Source organism: Salmo salar, chromosome 03 (genome assembly GCF_965601325.2).
Source record: "Salmo salar chromosome 03, fSalSal1, whole genome shotgun sequence".
Taxonomy (NCBI): domain Eukaryota; kingdom Metazoa; phylum Chordata; class Actinopteri; order Salmoniformes; family Salmonidae; genus Salmo; species Salmo salar.
The window spans coordinates 24075004-24090250 of NC_138293.1; the positions used below are offsets into that span (position 1 = coordinate 24075004).

The 15247-nt window shown below is 40.3% G+C and overlaps 2 protein-coding genes across 3 annotated transcripts in view; both read right to left on the reverse strand.

Moving 5' to 3' along the window:
• LOC106599426 (ras GTPase-activating protein nGAP) overlaps nucleotides 1-12711 on the reverse strand; it is a 111434-nt gene extending 98723 nt beyond the window's left edge. Inside the window, exon 1 of one of the 2 annotated variants that reach the window (XM_014190657.3) lies at nucleotides 11928-12711. In XM_014190657.3, coding sequence (XP_014046132.1) covers nucleotides 11928-12054 — 127 coding nt within the window. In that variant the 5' untranslated portion in view covers nucleotides 12055-12711. The remainder of the gene's footprint in view (nucleotides 1-11927) is intronic. The other variant, XM_014190659.3, reaches the window with a different exon arrangement.
• Nucleotides 12712-13368: 657 nt separating this feature from the next.
• ankrd45 (ankyrin repeat domain 45) lies at nucleotides 13369-15186 on the reverse strand. The gene is made up of 5 exons (XM_014190647.3): nucleotides 14706-15186; nucleotides 14301-14468; nucleotides 13955-14049; nucleotides 13724-13862; nucleotides 13369-13543 (listed from the first exon to the last, which is right to left on the reverse strand). Exons 1-5 carry the CDS (start codon nucleotides 15025-15027, stop codon nucleotides 13512-13514), a joined length of 756 nt encoding a protein of 251 aa, XP_014046122.3. The 5' UTR covers nucleotides 15028-15186; the 3' UTR covers nucleotides 13369-13511.
• Between the last annotated feature and the right edge of the window lie 61 nt (nucleotides 15187-15247).

Below are 15247 nucleotides of genomic sequence, written 5' to 3' on the forward strand. Positions count from 1 at the left end.
GCTTGGATGAATTGAATATGAGAATGGATGAATATTCCTGTCAATATCAGTTACTAACAGATAAACTCTTTCCTCTGTCTTCAGTCAACCTTTAATAGGCTTATGCGCAATATCCTTTCTCTGGTTAATGCACTTTTTCAAAGGATTTAGGCAGGGCACCGCAAATCCTTATTAACTCATCCTAATCCACATGGTGCTGTTTGAGATTCAGGGACGGACAATTGGATGGAGTAACACAACCTAAACGCATAGGCCTAGAATCTGAAATCAAACAACATTTGTTCCCGTAACTGGAAATTGTAATTGTTCTTGTTCTGAGTGTTTACTAGCCTAATTGAAGAAATTGCAGACAGCTGCTACAGTGACCCCGAATGCCCTATGAGAGGCAGCCATGACAACCAGTCTTTCACCCTAAATAGAACTACATTTGGCAGCTCAGCCCACATGCAAGAACTAAAAGGCAAAATCATTCTACCATACCTTGCCATTCTGCCCATTCCACTGTGGCCAAACTCAGTCCTTGGGACCCCAAGGGGTGGACGTTTTGGTTTTTGCCCAAATCTTTACGTTTTGATAATTTGATTCAGCTGTGTAGTGTGCGGGCAAAAACCAAAACGTGCAGCGAGTTTGGGAAACGCTGGGCTAAACATGGGGTAGCTACTCATTTAACAAAAATATGTCAAATAGCATAAAAGTCCAATTATTCCCCAGAATCACAGTTCTTCAGCCGTCAACCAACTTAATCGAGAATGTCACCTAGGCTATTACATTTTTATTTTATAATGACTTTACTCAAAATGAAGGTTACTTTGCCTATGGTTACACTGGGATCAGCCAGTCGGCATTTTTATAGAGTTATTTCAGCATTGGAACGCAGTGACGTTGGAACACTGGTGCCTGCTGCTCTGGAATCCTGGCCACTGAGGTCATTCACAGAGTTGTCTGCTTACATCACAGCTCCGGCAAGTCACTTGAAACAGGCAGGGGAGAGAAGGGAAGTGGCAAACATCCTAAGAGTGCTGGAAGTCAGAGACAGGGCTACTGCTGTCCATGGGCCACAGTACAATCAGACTATTCACTATAGCTAGGCTAGTCTAAAACTCAAGTTCTCCAGACAAAAAAAAACAAATCTAAAAGCTAACCTACGTACTCAACTGTTGACATATTCAATTAGGGCTGTGATGGTAATTGAAAAAAAGACAGTTATGGACGAAGACCGCCAAGAAAATAACCGTCAAAACGTTTAAATAGGCCTACATTCATTTTTTAAATTTATTTGTATTTACTTAATTTTCAGGTAGATAAACTTGAACTAATAGCACGAGTGTTTACAAAGGATTATAAGCAATTGTTTTGCAAACTTTTTTCTAACTGTCGTTCGATGCTCGAGCAGCGAATCCGCTAGATGCATGGGGGTGTAGAAGCGCTAGCCTATTGGCTATGGCACCTTAGTAAAAAAAAAAAAAAAAAATGGTTTGATATGTGGACTTTCTTTTATAAAACGCACGTTTTCATTGCTTGCTACCGTGAGGGAAAAAAGTATTTGATCCCCTGCTGATTTTGTACGTTTGCCCACTGACAAAGAAATGATCAGTCTATAATTTTAATGGTAGGTTTATTTGAACAGTGAGAGACAGAATAACAACAAAAAAATCCAGAAAAACACATGTCAAAAATGTTATAAATTGATTTGCATTTTAATGAGGGAAATAAGTATTTGACCCCTCTGCAAAACATGACTTAGTACTTGGTGGCAAAACCCTTATTGGCCATCACAGAGGTCAGACGTTTCTTGTAGTTTGCCACTAGGTTTGCACACATCTCAGGAGGGATTTTGTCCCACTCCTCTTTGCAGATCTTCTCCAAGTGATTAAGGTTTCGAGGCTGACATTTGGCAACTCGAACCTTCAGCTCCCTCCACAGATTTTCTATGGGATTAAGGTCTGGAGACTGGCTAGGCCACTCCAGGACCTTAATGTGCTTCGTCTTGAGCCACTCCTTTGTTGCCTTGGCCGTGTGTTTTGGGTCATTGTCATGCTGGAATACCCATCCACGACCCATTTTCAATGCCCTGGCTGGAGGTTCTCACCCAAGATTTGACGGTACATGGCCCCGTCCATCATCCCTTTGATGCGGTGAAGTCGTCCTGTCCCCTTAGCAGAAAAACACCCCCCAAAGCATAATGTTTCCACCTCCATGTTGGAGATGGTGTTCTTAGGGTCACAGGCAGCATTCCTCCTCCTCCAAACACGGCGAGTTGAGTTGATGCCAAAGAGCTCCATTTTGGTCTCATCTGACCACAACACTTTCACCCAGTTGTCCTCTGAATCATTCCGATGTTCATTGGCAAACTTCCGACGGGCATGTATATGTGCTTTCTTGAGCAGGGGGACCTTGCGGGCGCTGCAGGATTTCAGTCATTCACGGCGTAGTGTGTTACCAATTATTTTCTTCTATGGTCCCAGCTGCCTTGAGATCATTGACAAGATCCTCCCTTGTAGTTCTGGGCTGATTCCTCACCATTCTCATGATCATTGCAACTCCACGAGGTGAGATCTTGCATGGAGCCCCAGGCCGAGGGAGATTGACAGTTCTTTTACGTTTCTTCCATTTGCGAATAATCGCACCAACTGTTGTCACCTTCTCACCAAGCTGCTTGACGATGGTCTTGTAGCCCATTCCAGCCTTGTGTAGGTCTACAATCTTGTCCCTGACATCCTTGGAGAGCTCTTTGGTCTTGGCCATGGTGGAGAGTTTGGAATCTGATTGATTGATTGCTTCTGTGGACAGGTGTCTTTTAAACAGGTAACAAGCTGAGATTAGGAGCACTCCCTTTAAGAGTGTGCTCCTAATCTCAGCTCGTTACCTGTATAAAAAAGACACCTGGGAGCCAGAAATCTTTCTGATTGAGAGGGGGTCAAATACTTATTTCCCTCATTAAAATGCAAATCAATTGATTACATTTTTGACATGCGTTTCTCTGGATTGTTTTGCTGTTATTGTGTCTCTCACTGTTCAAATAAACCTACCATTAAAATTATAGACTGATCATTTCTTTGTCAGTGGGCAAACGTACAAAATAAGCAGGGGATCAAATACTTTTTCCCCCCTCACTGTATTAAATAAATCTGTCTTTTAAAAAAGGGCGGATATGTCTGACTATTCATTAATTATGCAACGGCAGTCGACAAGGTTGTTCTGGCTCTGAAGCCTATAATGCACTAATGTGTCAAATGGACAACGCACCAATTCTGTCCAACCTGGCATGGTATAATTTTATATGGAATCTTTCATTAAATTTATACCCAAATCAACGATATGGAGATGTTGTGTGTATTTGCTTCTATTTTAATGATTGCGATAGTATGAAGATGAAATGTACATAGATGTTTCCCCTTTATACTTTGCTTGTCTATTATCTTATACCCTACTTTCAGAAAGCTGAAGGTAGGCCTAGGTTTTTTAATATGTCTTAAGGAAAGGAGAAATATTTGCCGATGTCTGACATACTCTGGTGACTTTGATTGACGGGTCCTTTTACTGGGGAGTGCGTGTGTCAGTTCGCTGATTATCTCTATAGGCCTATATGTCCATTCAGAAAGTTTCCTCAAGTAGCCTGTCTGGACTCTCTCTTTAATAAGAATCAAACGCTCCTGTCATGATTTAATCTTGTAAAAGGCCCATTTTCAGTAAAGGCCCTTTCTCACCAAGTCCATTATTTTTGTCCCAATAATTAGGAAGAAATAAAATAAGAGAACATGTCTTGTTCATGACGCAGGTTCACACCAGTTGTGAAATATCATCCAGTCACAATCAGTCAATAATTTATTCGAAACTGGTTAACAGATGCAAGAATCAAACCCATCTATCTGGGACACTGCCACTGGTGCACACTGTGTGAATCAATTCATTAATTTCTCTCTGCCTGTTTTTTACGTTTGCAATGCATCAGTGCAGCAAGGTATCAATTTAGCCAATGTAATCACATCACACCAGAGCTAGGCTACGTCGCTCTCGCCATTCAAACTTGTAGCCCATTTTATAGTCATTCAGCAGGCAAGAGGTTTGATCGATGCTTTTCTCCTCGAATAGGCCTAGTATATCGTTTTTAAAACAGCTCGAAATAAGTTTCAAACTACACTACAGTTCAAACGTTTGGGGTTACTTAGAAATGTCCTTGTTTTCCATGAAAACATACATAAAATGAGTAGCAAAATGAATAGGACATATAGTCAAGACGTTGACAAGGTTATAAATAATGATTTTTAATTGAAATAATAATAATTGTGTCCTTCCAACTTTGCTTTCGTCAAAGATTCTTCCATTTTCAGCAATTACAGCCTTGCAGACCTTTGGCATTCTAGTTTTCAATTTGTTGAAGTAATCTGAAGAGATTTCACCCCATGCTTCCTGAAGCACCTCCCACAAGTTGGATTGGCTTGATGGACACTTCTTAAGTACCATACGGACAAGCTGCTCCCACAACAGCTCAATAGGGTTGCGATCCAGTGACTGTGCTGGATACTCCACTACAGACAGAATACCAGCTGACTGCTTCTTCCCCAAATAGTTCTTGCATAGTTTGGAGCTGTGCTTTTGGTCATTGTCCTGTTGTAGGAGGAAATTGGCTCCAATTAAGCACCATCCACAGGGTATGGCATGGCAAAATGGAGTAATAGCCTTCCTTCTTCAAGATCCTTTTTCCCTGTACAATTCTCCCACTTTACCACCACCAAAGCACCCTCAGACCATCACATTGCCTCCACCATGCTTGACAGATGGCGTCAAGCTCTCCTCCAGGATCTTTTCATTTGTTCTGCGTCCCACAAATATTATTTGGGATCCAAACACCTCAAACTTCGATTCGTCTGTCCACAACACTTTTTTCCAATCTTCCTCTGTCCAGTGTGTGGTCTTTTGCCCATCTTAATCTTTTCTTTTTATTGGCCAGTCTGAGATATGGCTTTTTCTTTGCAACTCTGCCTAGAAGGCCAGCATCCCAGAGTCATCTCTTCACTGTTGAGACTGGTGTTTTGCGGGTACTATTTAATGAAGCTGCCAGTTGAGGACTTGTGAGGCATCTGTTTCTCAAACTAGACACTAATATACTTGTCCTCTTGCTCAGTTGTGCACCAGGGCCTCCAACTCCTCTTTCTATTCTGGTTAGAGACAGTTTGCGCTGTTCTGTGAAGGGAGTTTTATAAAAAATGTTACCTTTATTTAACTAGGCAAGTAAATTAAGAAGAAATTCTTATTTTCAATGAAGGCCTAGGAACAGTGGGTTAACTGCCTTGTTCAGGGGCAGAACGACAGATTTTTACCTTGTCAGCGCGAGGATTCGATCTTGCAACCTTTCAGTTACTAGTCCAATGCTCTAACCACAAGGCTACCTGCCGCCCCAGTACAGCGTTGTACGAGATCCTCAGTTTCTTGGCAATTTCTCGCATGGAATAGCCTTCATTTCTCAGAACAAGTACAGACTGACGAGTTTCAGAAGAAAGTCCTTTGTTTCTGGCCATGTTGAGCCTGTAATCGAACCCACAAATGCCGATGCTCCAGATACTCAACTAGTATAAAGAATTGCTTCTTTAAATCAGAACAGTTTTCAGCTGTGCTAACCATTTTGCAATTGTTTCCTAATGATCAATTAACCTTTTAAAATGATAAACTTGGATTAGCTAACACAACGTGCCATTGGAACACAGGAGTGATGGTTGCTGATAATGAGCCTCTGTACGCCTATGTAGATATTCCATTAAAAATGTGCCATTTCCAGCTACAACAGTCATTTACAATGTCTCTTCTGTGTTTCTGATCAATTTGATGTTATTTTTTAAAATAGACAACAAAAGTGTTTTTCTTTCAAAAACAAGGACATTTCTAAGTGACTACCTACCTACCTACCTACCTACCTACCTACCTACCTACCTACCTACACACACATACACACATACAGTACAAGTCAAACGTTTGGACACCTACTTAAGGTTTTTCTCAATGTTTTTCTATGTAGAACAATAGTGAAGACATCAAAACTAAGAAATAACACATGGATTCTTCAAAGTAGCCACCCTTCCTCTTGATGACAGCGTCGCATACACATGGCATTCTCTCCTGGAAAGCTTTTCCAACAGTCTTGAAGCAATTCCCACATATGATGAGCACTTGTTGGCTGCTTTTCCTTCACTCTGCGGTCCAACTCATCCCAAACCATCTCAATTGGGTTGAGGTCGGGTGATTGTGGAGGCCAGGTCATTTGATGCAGTACTCCATCACTCTCCTTATTGGTCAAATAGCCCTTACACAGCCTGGAGGTGTGTTGGGTCATTGTCCTGTTGAAAAACAAATGGAGCGGGACTAAGCGCAAACCAGATGGGATGGTGTATCGCTGCAGAATGCAGTGGTAGCCATGCTAGTTAAGTGTGCCTTGAATTCAAAAAAGAAAATTGCTAAGCACCAGCAAAGCATCCCCACACCATCACACCTCCTCCTCCATGCTTCACAATGGAACCACACATGCAGAGATCATCCAGTCACCTACTCTGCGTCTCACAAAGACACAGCGGTTGGAACCAAAAATCTCAAATTTAGACTCATCAGACCAAAGGACAGATTTCCACCGGTCTAATGTCCCTTGCTCGTGTTTCTTGGCACAATGAAGTCTAAAAATCGGTGTTCTTTAGTAGTGGTTTCGTTGCAGCAATTCGACCATGAAGGCCTGATTCACGCAGTCTCCTCTGAACAGTTTATGTTGAGATGGGTCTGTTACTTGAACTCCGTGAAGCATTTATTTGGGCTGCAATTTCTGAGTTTGATAACTCTAATGAACTTATCCTCTGAAGCAGAGGTAACTCTGGGTCTTCTTTTCCTGTGGCGGCCCTCATGAGAGCCAGTTTCATCATAGCGCTGGCTGGTTTTTGCGATTTCAAAGTTCTTGAAATTTTCCACATTGATTGACCTTCATGTCTTAAAGTAATGATGGACTGTCATTTCACTTTGCTTATTTGAGCTGGTCTTGCCATAATATGGACATGGTCATTTACCAAATAGGGCTATCTTCTGTATACTACCCCTACCTTGTCACAACACAACTGATTGGCTCAAACGCATTAAGAAGGAAAGAAATTCCACAAGTAACTTTTAACAAGGCACACCTGTTAATTGAAATGCATTCCAGGTGACTACCTCATGAAGCCGGTTGAGAGAATGCCAAGAGTGTACAACGCTGTCATCAAGGCAAAGGGTGGCTGAAGAATCTGAATTTGAAGAATCTCAAATATAAAATATATTTTGATTTGTTTAACACTTTCTTGGTTACATGATTCCATGTGCTATTTCATAGTTTTGATGTATTCACCATTATTCTACAATGTCAAAAATAGTACAAATAAAGAAAAACCCTTGAATGAGTAGGTGTGCCCAAACTTTTGACTGGTACTGTATTTATAGGCTACTCGTTCAAGAGCTAGAGAGAGGGGGAATAGATTGGCCAGTGGAGATGCATGAATTGCGCAAGAAGGGAACATTGAAGAAGGCAGAGAGATGTGTCAGTTAGAAGAGAATGAATACATTAAAACGCATCATTCGTATAGCCTATATAATAGGCTACATATTATAGGCCTCCTAAAATTAATCTAGGCGACAACCTGTGCTACAGGCAAACGTAAAAGGCAAAAAAAAATAAAAAAATACATCTGCTTGATTGGTCCTTTTAGGTAGGTGGGTGTGCACGTATGAGTTCATAAATTCTCTATGTCCATTCAGAAAGTTTCCTAAAATAGGCCTAGCCTGTCTGGACTCTAATCAGACAACAACAAAAAAAACAGTGTCTTGTTGCAAGGTCAACATATGTGTGAGGAATGATGACGACAGGTGCCAATTTCCTCTCTTATTAAATGAGGTTTAACTAAATGAAACGTAGCCAAGCTCCTTTAATGATTCATCCTATAGGATGCATAGCTTATATCCTCATCATTTCAGTCTAATGGTAATAGTGAAGTTGCAGAGAAAAGCCATGTGTTTCTTTTGAGTCTGATATGCGCCAATCCTCCCCCCACAGGTTGTTGGTGGCCATGTACATTGTCCTGGCCAATTACAGTCACCTCAAATTCCAAGACCATCACAGCCCGACTTTCCATTTCAAATATGGCACTTTTCAAGCAGGTTAGCGTTTTTTAGTCATGAATCTCGTTCTGCAGGTAGCTCTGCAGGGGTCACTAGCTAGCACAGTCACAAAGTCATAGATTCAGATTTTAAACCTAACCTTAACCACACTGCTAACCCTAACGCCTTAAATTAAGACAGTCTAATTTTTGTTTTCATGAATTTTGACAATATAGCCAATTTTGACTTTGCTGCTGGCCTAAGGAGAAAAATCGCTCAGTTCTGCCTCCAGAATAAGACTCATGACAATAAACGTCAACCGGTCTTTTTTAAAGCCACATTAAAATGATTAAAGCTTAAGACAAATACCTGTAATTTCTCAGACAACAACCCAATGTTGTTTGAGTCATTGAGGAATCTGATATTATCACTAACTCATCCTAGCCACTGAACATCATATAATTCTCATAATCAGACGACACATTATCTAGGCCTATTCATGGATCACTAAACATGTTGTTAACTGACCCCTTAACATCAAGTTTCTTTCCCAGGATATTAACAAATAAAACTTAAAATAGGCCTGGTAGAACATTCCCAGGATTCCCTCAAGAACAACTACATCCATTGAAAACATAACTGTGCTGAGGTCAAAATATTCCATTTTCATAAAGAAAAAGCTCTCTTCCAGTCAATCTTCAAGTAGGCAGCCATCTTGCATATTAACACCGTCAACAACATCATTATGCTTCTGTTGTCCAGTGTATCACTCCTGTCCTTTAAAGGTTCAGGGTCGTTCCATGTCATTACGGTAAGCCATGACACCCACCATCTCAGATTGTTCTAAAATAATTTCTGTAGTTAGAAAAAGATAAGATTATCATTTACGCAACATTATTTTGTTTAAATATAATTTTATCTCTGAGAAATGAAGCTAGTTTATTGCACTCAAATTGGCCATTTAAATTTATAGTATTCAATAAATATACTACCTAATGTAACCGATGTGAAATGGCTAGCTAGTTAGCGGGGTGCGCGCTAATAGCGGTTCAATCGGTGAGGTCACTCGCTCTGAGACCTTGAAGTAGCTGTTCCCCTTGCTCTGCAAGGGTCGTGGCTTTTGTGGAGTGATGGGTAACGATGCGTCGAGGGTGGCTGTTGTCGATGTGTGCAGAGGGTCCCTGGTCCGAGCCCAGGTAGGGGCGAGGAGAGGGACGGAAGCTAAACTGTTACACTAACATCCGATTTGGACCAGCATTTTCACACTTCATATCCAAATCATCATTGAGTTACACAATCAATTTTTATACTTTAGGGTGATTTGGAAATGAAGTGTGAAAATGCTAATATAGGTACCATTGACTTGCACTAGATTTGTGCCACAAATACTAGAAAGTTAGCATTCGAAACAGCAGACAACAAAACCAAAGCATGGATTTCTTTCTGTCAACCTTGTCCATAGACTGAATACAGGGTAAGGAAACTAAAATGTCCTTTTGTAACCTGGAACAGCACCATCTAGTGGTCAGAACCTGGTTATTTCAGGATGTAGGGTGGGACATAAACCTAACTTCAATGACTCCTTTATCTGAACAGGAAGAAAAACAATTCACCAAATTCACTGGGAATACATTATGTAGGAAGAAGAAACAATACTCCCGAGCCGCAGCTCCATACTACTTCTCAGACATAGAGAACTGATACTATATACTCGTTGTTGGGTGGGATTGGCTTGGGGCGGATCCATGGGGGGGCTTTTGACAATTTCTTTGGATTCCTCATGTCTAACTCATTGCTAGAAAAAGAAGTTTGTTCCAAATCAAATGTTTAGTACTATATTTATTGAATATTATATGAATCCTATCAATTAAAATGCAACCGATTATCTTAATTTCTCAGATCAAATTAGATTTCAGTAAAATCTTACCTCATTTGCACACACTGTATATAGACTTTTTCTACTGTGTTATTGATTGTATGTTTGTTTATTCCATGTGTAACTCTGTGCTGTTGTTTGTGTTCGCACTGCTTTGCTTTATCTTGGCCAGGTCGCAGTTGTAAATGAGAACTTGTTCTCAACTAGCCTACCTGGTTAAATAAAGGTGATGAAAAAAATATTATAATAATAATAATAATAATAATAATAATGTTGCAGGAATGCTAATCTTATCTGTTCCTAACAACAGAAACAATATCAGGGCAATCTGAGATGGTGGGTGCCGAAATCCCCTTTCTTGGGCTTTTTGAGGTGGAACGACCCTTCGATAATAATTTTTGAGAGAGGAGCAGGAAAAACCCTAGAAATCAATCCAGTCTATACATGTCATTACAGTTCAATTACCCAAAGTAGGTCTAGGTAGCTTATAGCATGACCAAGGAAATGCAAAGCCAATGCAGGCCTAGACTAATTGTGAAAAATTATTTATGGATGCAAACGTCAAGAGAAAGCGATACAGAATGGAATCCAAGCTTATCAAAAAACTAGAAAAACATTGAAGAAAATACAGTAGCGGAAAGCAAAGGATGTTTTGTCTAACCACAATATTATTGAGCATCCCTTTCTATTCATCGAAGTGAGTGAGCTACCATGACAACAGTCCCTGCCTATTGGTCCTGTGTGGCTCAGTAGGTAGGGCATTGCATTTGCAATGCCAGGGTTGTGGGTTTGATTTCCACGGGGTACCAGTAAAAATGAAAATGAAAAGTCGCTCTGGATAAGAGTGTCTGCTAAATGACAAATGTTTACGTAAACATGACCACAGGATGTAGGCTACAAAGGCACATCAGTTCAAATGTAACAAGCAATTCTTAGATCAAACCATGCCTGGATGTAAAGACAAGTAATGAATAAATAGCGTTGCAATTAATCAGACCAGTAAATTAACACCAGCTGAGAGCAATTAGATTATGCGCTCATCTTCCTCTGATCATAAGTCACAACCATATTGCATAGTGGTGGTAATGCTGCAATCCTATTAGCTACATGTTCACTAGTGAGGAATGTCATTTTCAGAGGGTCAAAACTCACATCCATCACCTTGTCAATTCCTACTGCTCCTCATCCAGCCCCAACAATAGGATCTGACTTATTCATGTAGATACATAATAAGGTGCCTAAAAATCTCCTACTACTGGTGGTAGTGGCGTGAATTGTCCCCGAATAATATAGATGTGTTACTGTTTAATTAACAGCTTTTTCTGTATGTTCTGTGTGTAGTCTATGATGGGGCTTTGTAAATGAGCATGCAAAGTATTGGATATTAGGCTACTGCTCAGACCTATGATTTCATATGGATTGAAAGAATGTCAAGAAGAAGAAATGACCTTCATTTATCTTTGGTTGTTGCCATATTTCATATTTTGGACATATGATGCACATGGAATTCTGAAAGAGCCTTTCATGCGTTCTAGCCACTTGACAAAAATATATAATTCAACCTCTCCATCATGACTCACCTTAAACAAATATGAAATAAAGTAGGAAGTTGGATATCCTTCTGTTGGGTGGCAAATATGTACCAGTGCAATGGCAAATACTCAAATTATACTTACCGTGATTTTGGCATGATCGAGCAAAGCCAATGTACATAATCGCACAATAGGGTCATCCAATGGTGTCATATTATATATGGGGTAAATTATGTCTATGGTTACTGGGAAGTACATGCTTGTTCCCTTAAGCCATGTGCCATTTTTTCCAACCACGACACTGGTGTTATGGCAACGTTGGAATAGGATTTTTAGATGTCAAAATGCAAAGAACACTTCTCACCTCAGTGCACAATGCAGTTAGAGAAGCTTTGAAAATTGGCTGTCCATCTTACCATATACGCGCACCCATCCTTGTTGCTGACATAAAGAATCCCGCAGGATTCGGTCCACCAATGGATCCAAGGAAAAAAGTCCACCATGAAGAGAATCCGCGTCGCCTGTGACTAAGTCGGTCTGCATACTAGAATCACCTTTCCAATAACTTCCAAGTAGAAACTGTGTCCAAATCGGAAAGTCCACGACGTAACGTTAATCCTCAAAGGAAAGCAATGACGTTAGCTACTTAATTTAACTGCTGGTGAGTTAGCTTTATGTCAAAACATTACAGTTTAACCGGGCTAAGTTTGCTCGCGTTTACTAGCTCGCGCTAGCTATTTAATTGGTATAAACTAGCGTTCTAGCTAGTTAGACGAAAGCCCTACCATCATGTTTTCTTTCATACTACTGCGGGCTAGCAATCAACATTGTATTGCAGTCTAGTGGTAACAATCGTTTTTAGCTACTGATAGCTACACTGTTGACATTGTCGCCGACGGTCTTGTTCCCATATCCTCCTTACCCAGCGATCAGAGGTAGAGTGCTGCTCCAACAGGACCACGCGCAGAAAAAGTCCCGAACGTCTAGTACGATCCCCTTGTTATTCCAAGCAAATGTGTAGGTAGCCAAATAAGTTTGTGCAGCCGTGACGTCAATGATTCGCCCATTCTTGAATACTCGAACAGGTACTCACGAGGTTAGGTTTCTCTTCCCTCTTCCATGGGGGTCACATTTATTATCCAAACCCAAATTTCCACTTCTATCGCATGCCAGCGCAAGATTATTGGGATCCAGGAGAGAGCAGAGGATCACAGAGCCAATCGTTTACGCATGGGTTCAAGGCAAAGGGGTGTGCCCTGCTGTGTCAGATTCCACATGAACAAGAGTAAGAACAATTATTTAGAAGCGTCTATGCATATATTATAAACAGATTTTTTTGTAAATTATTAGAAATCTTTGAACTATAGACTCCAGCAATGGGACACACTTGAATTGTATTAACATTGCAAATATAGTTCTGATGTAGGCTGCAATTGAATATATTATTTCACTAATAAAAACATAACGGTGCAGCAACAAATTTTCTATTTGATACATTGAATTGATACCTAGTTAATTGTCTTATTTGATTACCATTTAAATATGCAAAGTTATCTTCAAGTGAGTGAATTAAACTACCATACCTCAATTAAGTTATTGCTAGTTTTATAATTTATATCATCAATAGATTACATACTATTTTCAGCATGTCTTATCCATGCTTATATCAATTATGTATATAAACCATTGGTTTATGTCTTTTCACTCAAGACTTCTCATAACACCAAACTGTGTACTATGTCTCCCCACTGTGGTAAGTATAGTTTTCTCAGTCTGTTGAGAATTCCACCTCAAAATCATAACCCGTCATCAACCCAGTCATCAGTTAACTTGCAAAGATAATGCACACATGATCAATTATGGTGGTTCTGATATTTTTTTTATTTAAAATATTTTGATAGTACATGCAATGGTTGACACAATCCACTTTGGTCAGTTTAACCGTTTTAGACCTTCTCTGGACCCTTTGACCATATTTGATTGTGACACATTGTTTATCTTCAGTTTTTGCTTGCTTTAGCTGTGACTTCAGCTGCAAATAGAAATAAAAATGCATCACTCTCAAGTCATAGCTATTCAGTCAGTATACATCCACACAATGTCAAAGTGGGTAGAATAGGTTTCCAATATAACACATCCAGGATGCATAATGTTCTGTGTAGATAGACTTCAATTACGATCCTGCACAAAATCATTGAATAGTCATACTCACGTTGAGTCGTGAGCTTGGACAGAATGGGGATAATAATGTCCTCAAGATGCCTCCTCTGCTCAATGAAGTCTTGGATAGATGGGTTCTTGGCATTCTGGATCCAATCCGACTTTACTGAGCAGGTGTTTGTACATATGATCTAGGTAGCGAGAAAAAATAGTTGTAAAATGGACAAGATGGAGATGTCTACTGGGAGTATAATAGTTTATTGAGTTGATGTAATTGTGTTACCTTATCCTCCTTGTTGAGTTTCCCTTGAACCTTCTCTGGGTCAGCAATGGTGTCTCTCACATGTGTTATGTAGGACTGCAAGTCCTGCTTAGCCTCTGGAGTGAGTTAATAATTATGTTTTTACATGCAGCACATGCTATGAAAGGAAGTTTATCTCATATATCTCACACACACACACACACACACACACACACACACACACACACACACACACACACACACACACACACACACACACACACACACACACACACACACACACACACACACACACACACACACACACACTGGCCTCATCCAGAAGCTTATACAAGTGCCTGACTCTCATACTTTCATTCTATCTCACCTGCCCAGGTAAGATATTCTGCACAATCCATTTTAGAATAGCGGGAGGCAACTTCCATGGCTCTCTCCCTGCGGAAGTTCTTTGCCTGCATGTCGGCACCAAGTTCCACCAAAGTTTTCACTGTCTCAAGCTGGCCCCAGAGGGCTGCACAATGCAGTGGGGAATAACCTGTATTTGAAAATCAAAATCAAAATGACCATGATATTGTGTATTATTACTAGAGATGTGATCCTTTGATGTTTAACAAATGTGTGTGTGTGTGTGTGTGTGTGTGTGTGTGTGTGTGTGTGTGTGTGTGTGTGTGTGTGTGTGTGTGTGTGTGTGTGTGTGTGTGTGTGTGTGTGTGTGTGTGTGTGTACCAAGTAGTCTAGTTCCAATTCTATTGTTGGAACTTGGAACACCTACCTCTTGCAGTACACTCGTTAACATGAGCTCCATGCTTCAAAAGTTCCCGCACGGTGGTGCTTCTTCCCAGCATACATGCAATGAAAAGTGCATTTCTACCCATTTCATCCTTTTCCCAGAACAAATCTTCTGGTGGCTCTTCATTGCCAGAAAGGCACTCGTTTTCCAAATGTTTTTGTAGACCTTCGATGTCTCCAGTCAAAGCATAGTGAAATACAGCATTTTCTTCAGTTGACTGCATTGTTCTGGTATAGCGTAGTATGTTGTGGTTCATTGGCAAAGTAGTTTTGCTGGATAAATAAATTACACGTATTGTTTCCATGGATACAAGGGTCACTCCTTTTTCCTTCCCTGCTAACACTAATCCTTAAAATAAATGAAAGGATGACTACCTGTATTGTATTTTTGTAATTTGATTGGTGTGGAAAGTGCAACGTTATATACACACAAGACGTGGAAAGTGTATAATCCCCACAAACATTTACTCATTCTTGTGTTTTCCTGTGCAATGCGCACATCGGAACTATGTGCTAGTAGAACAC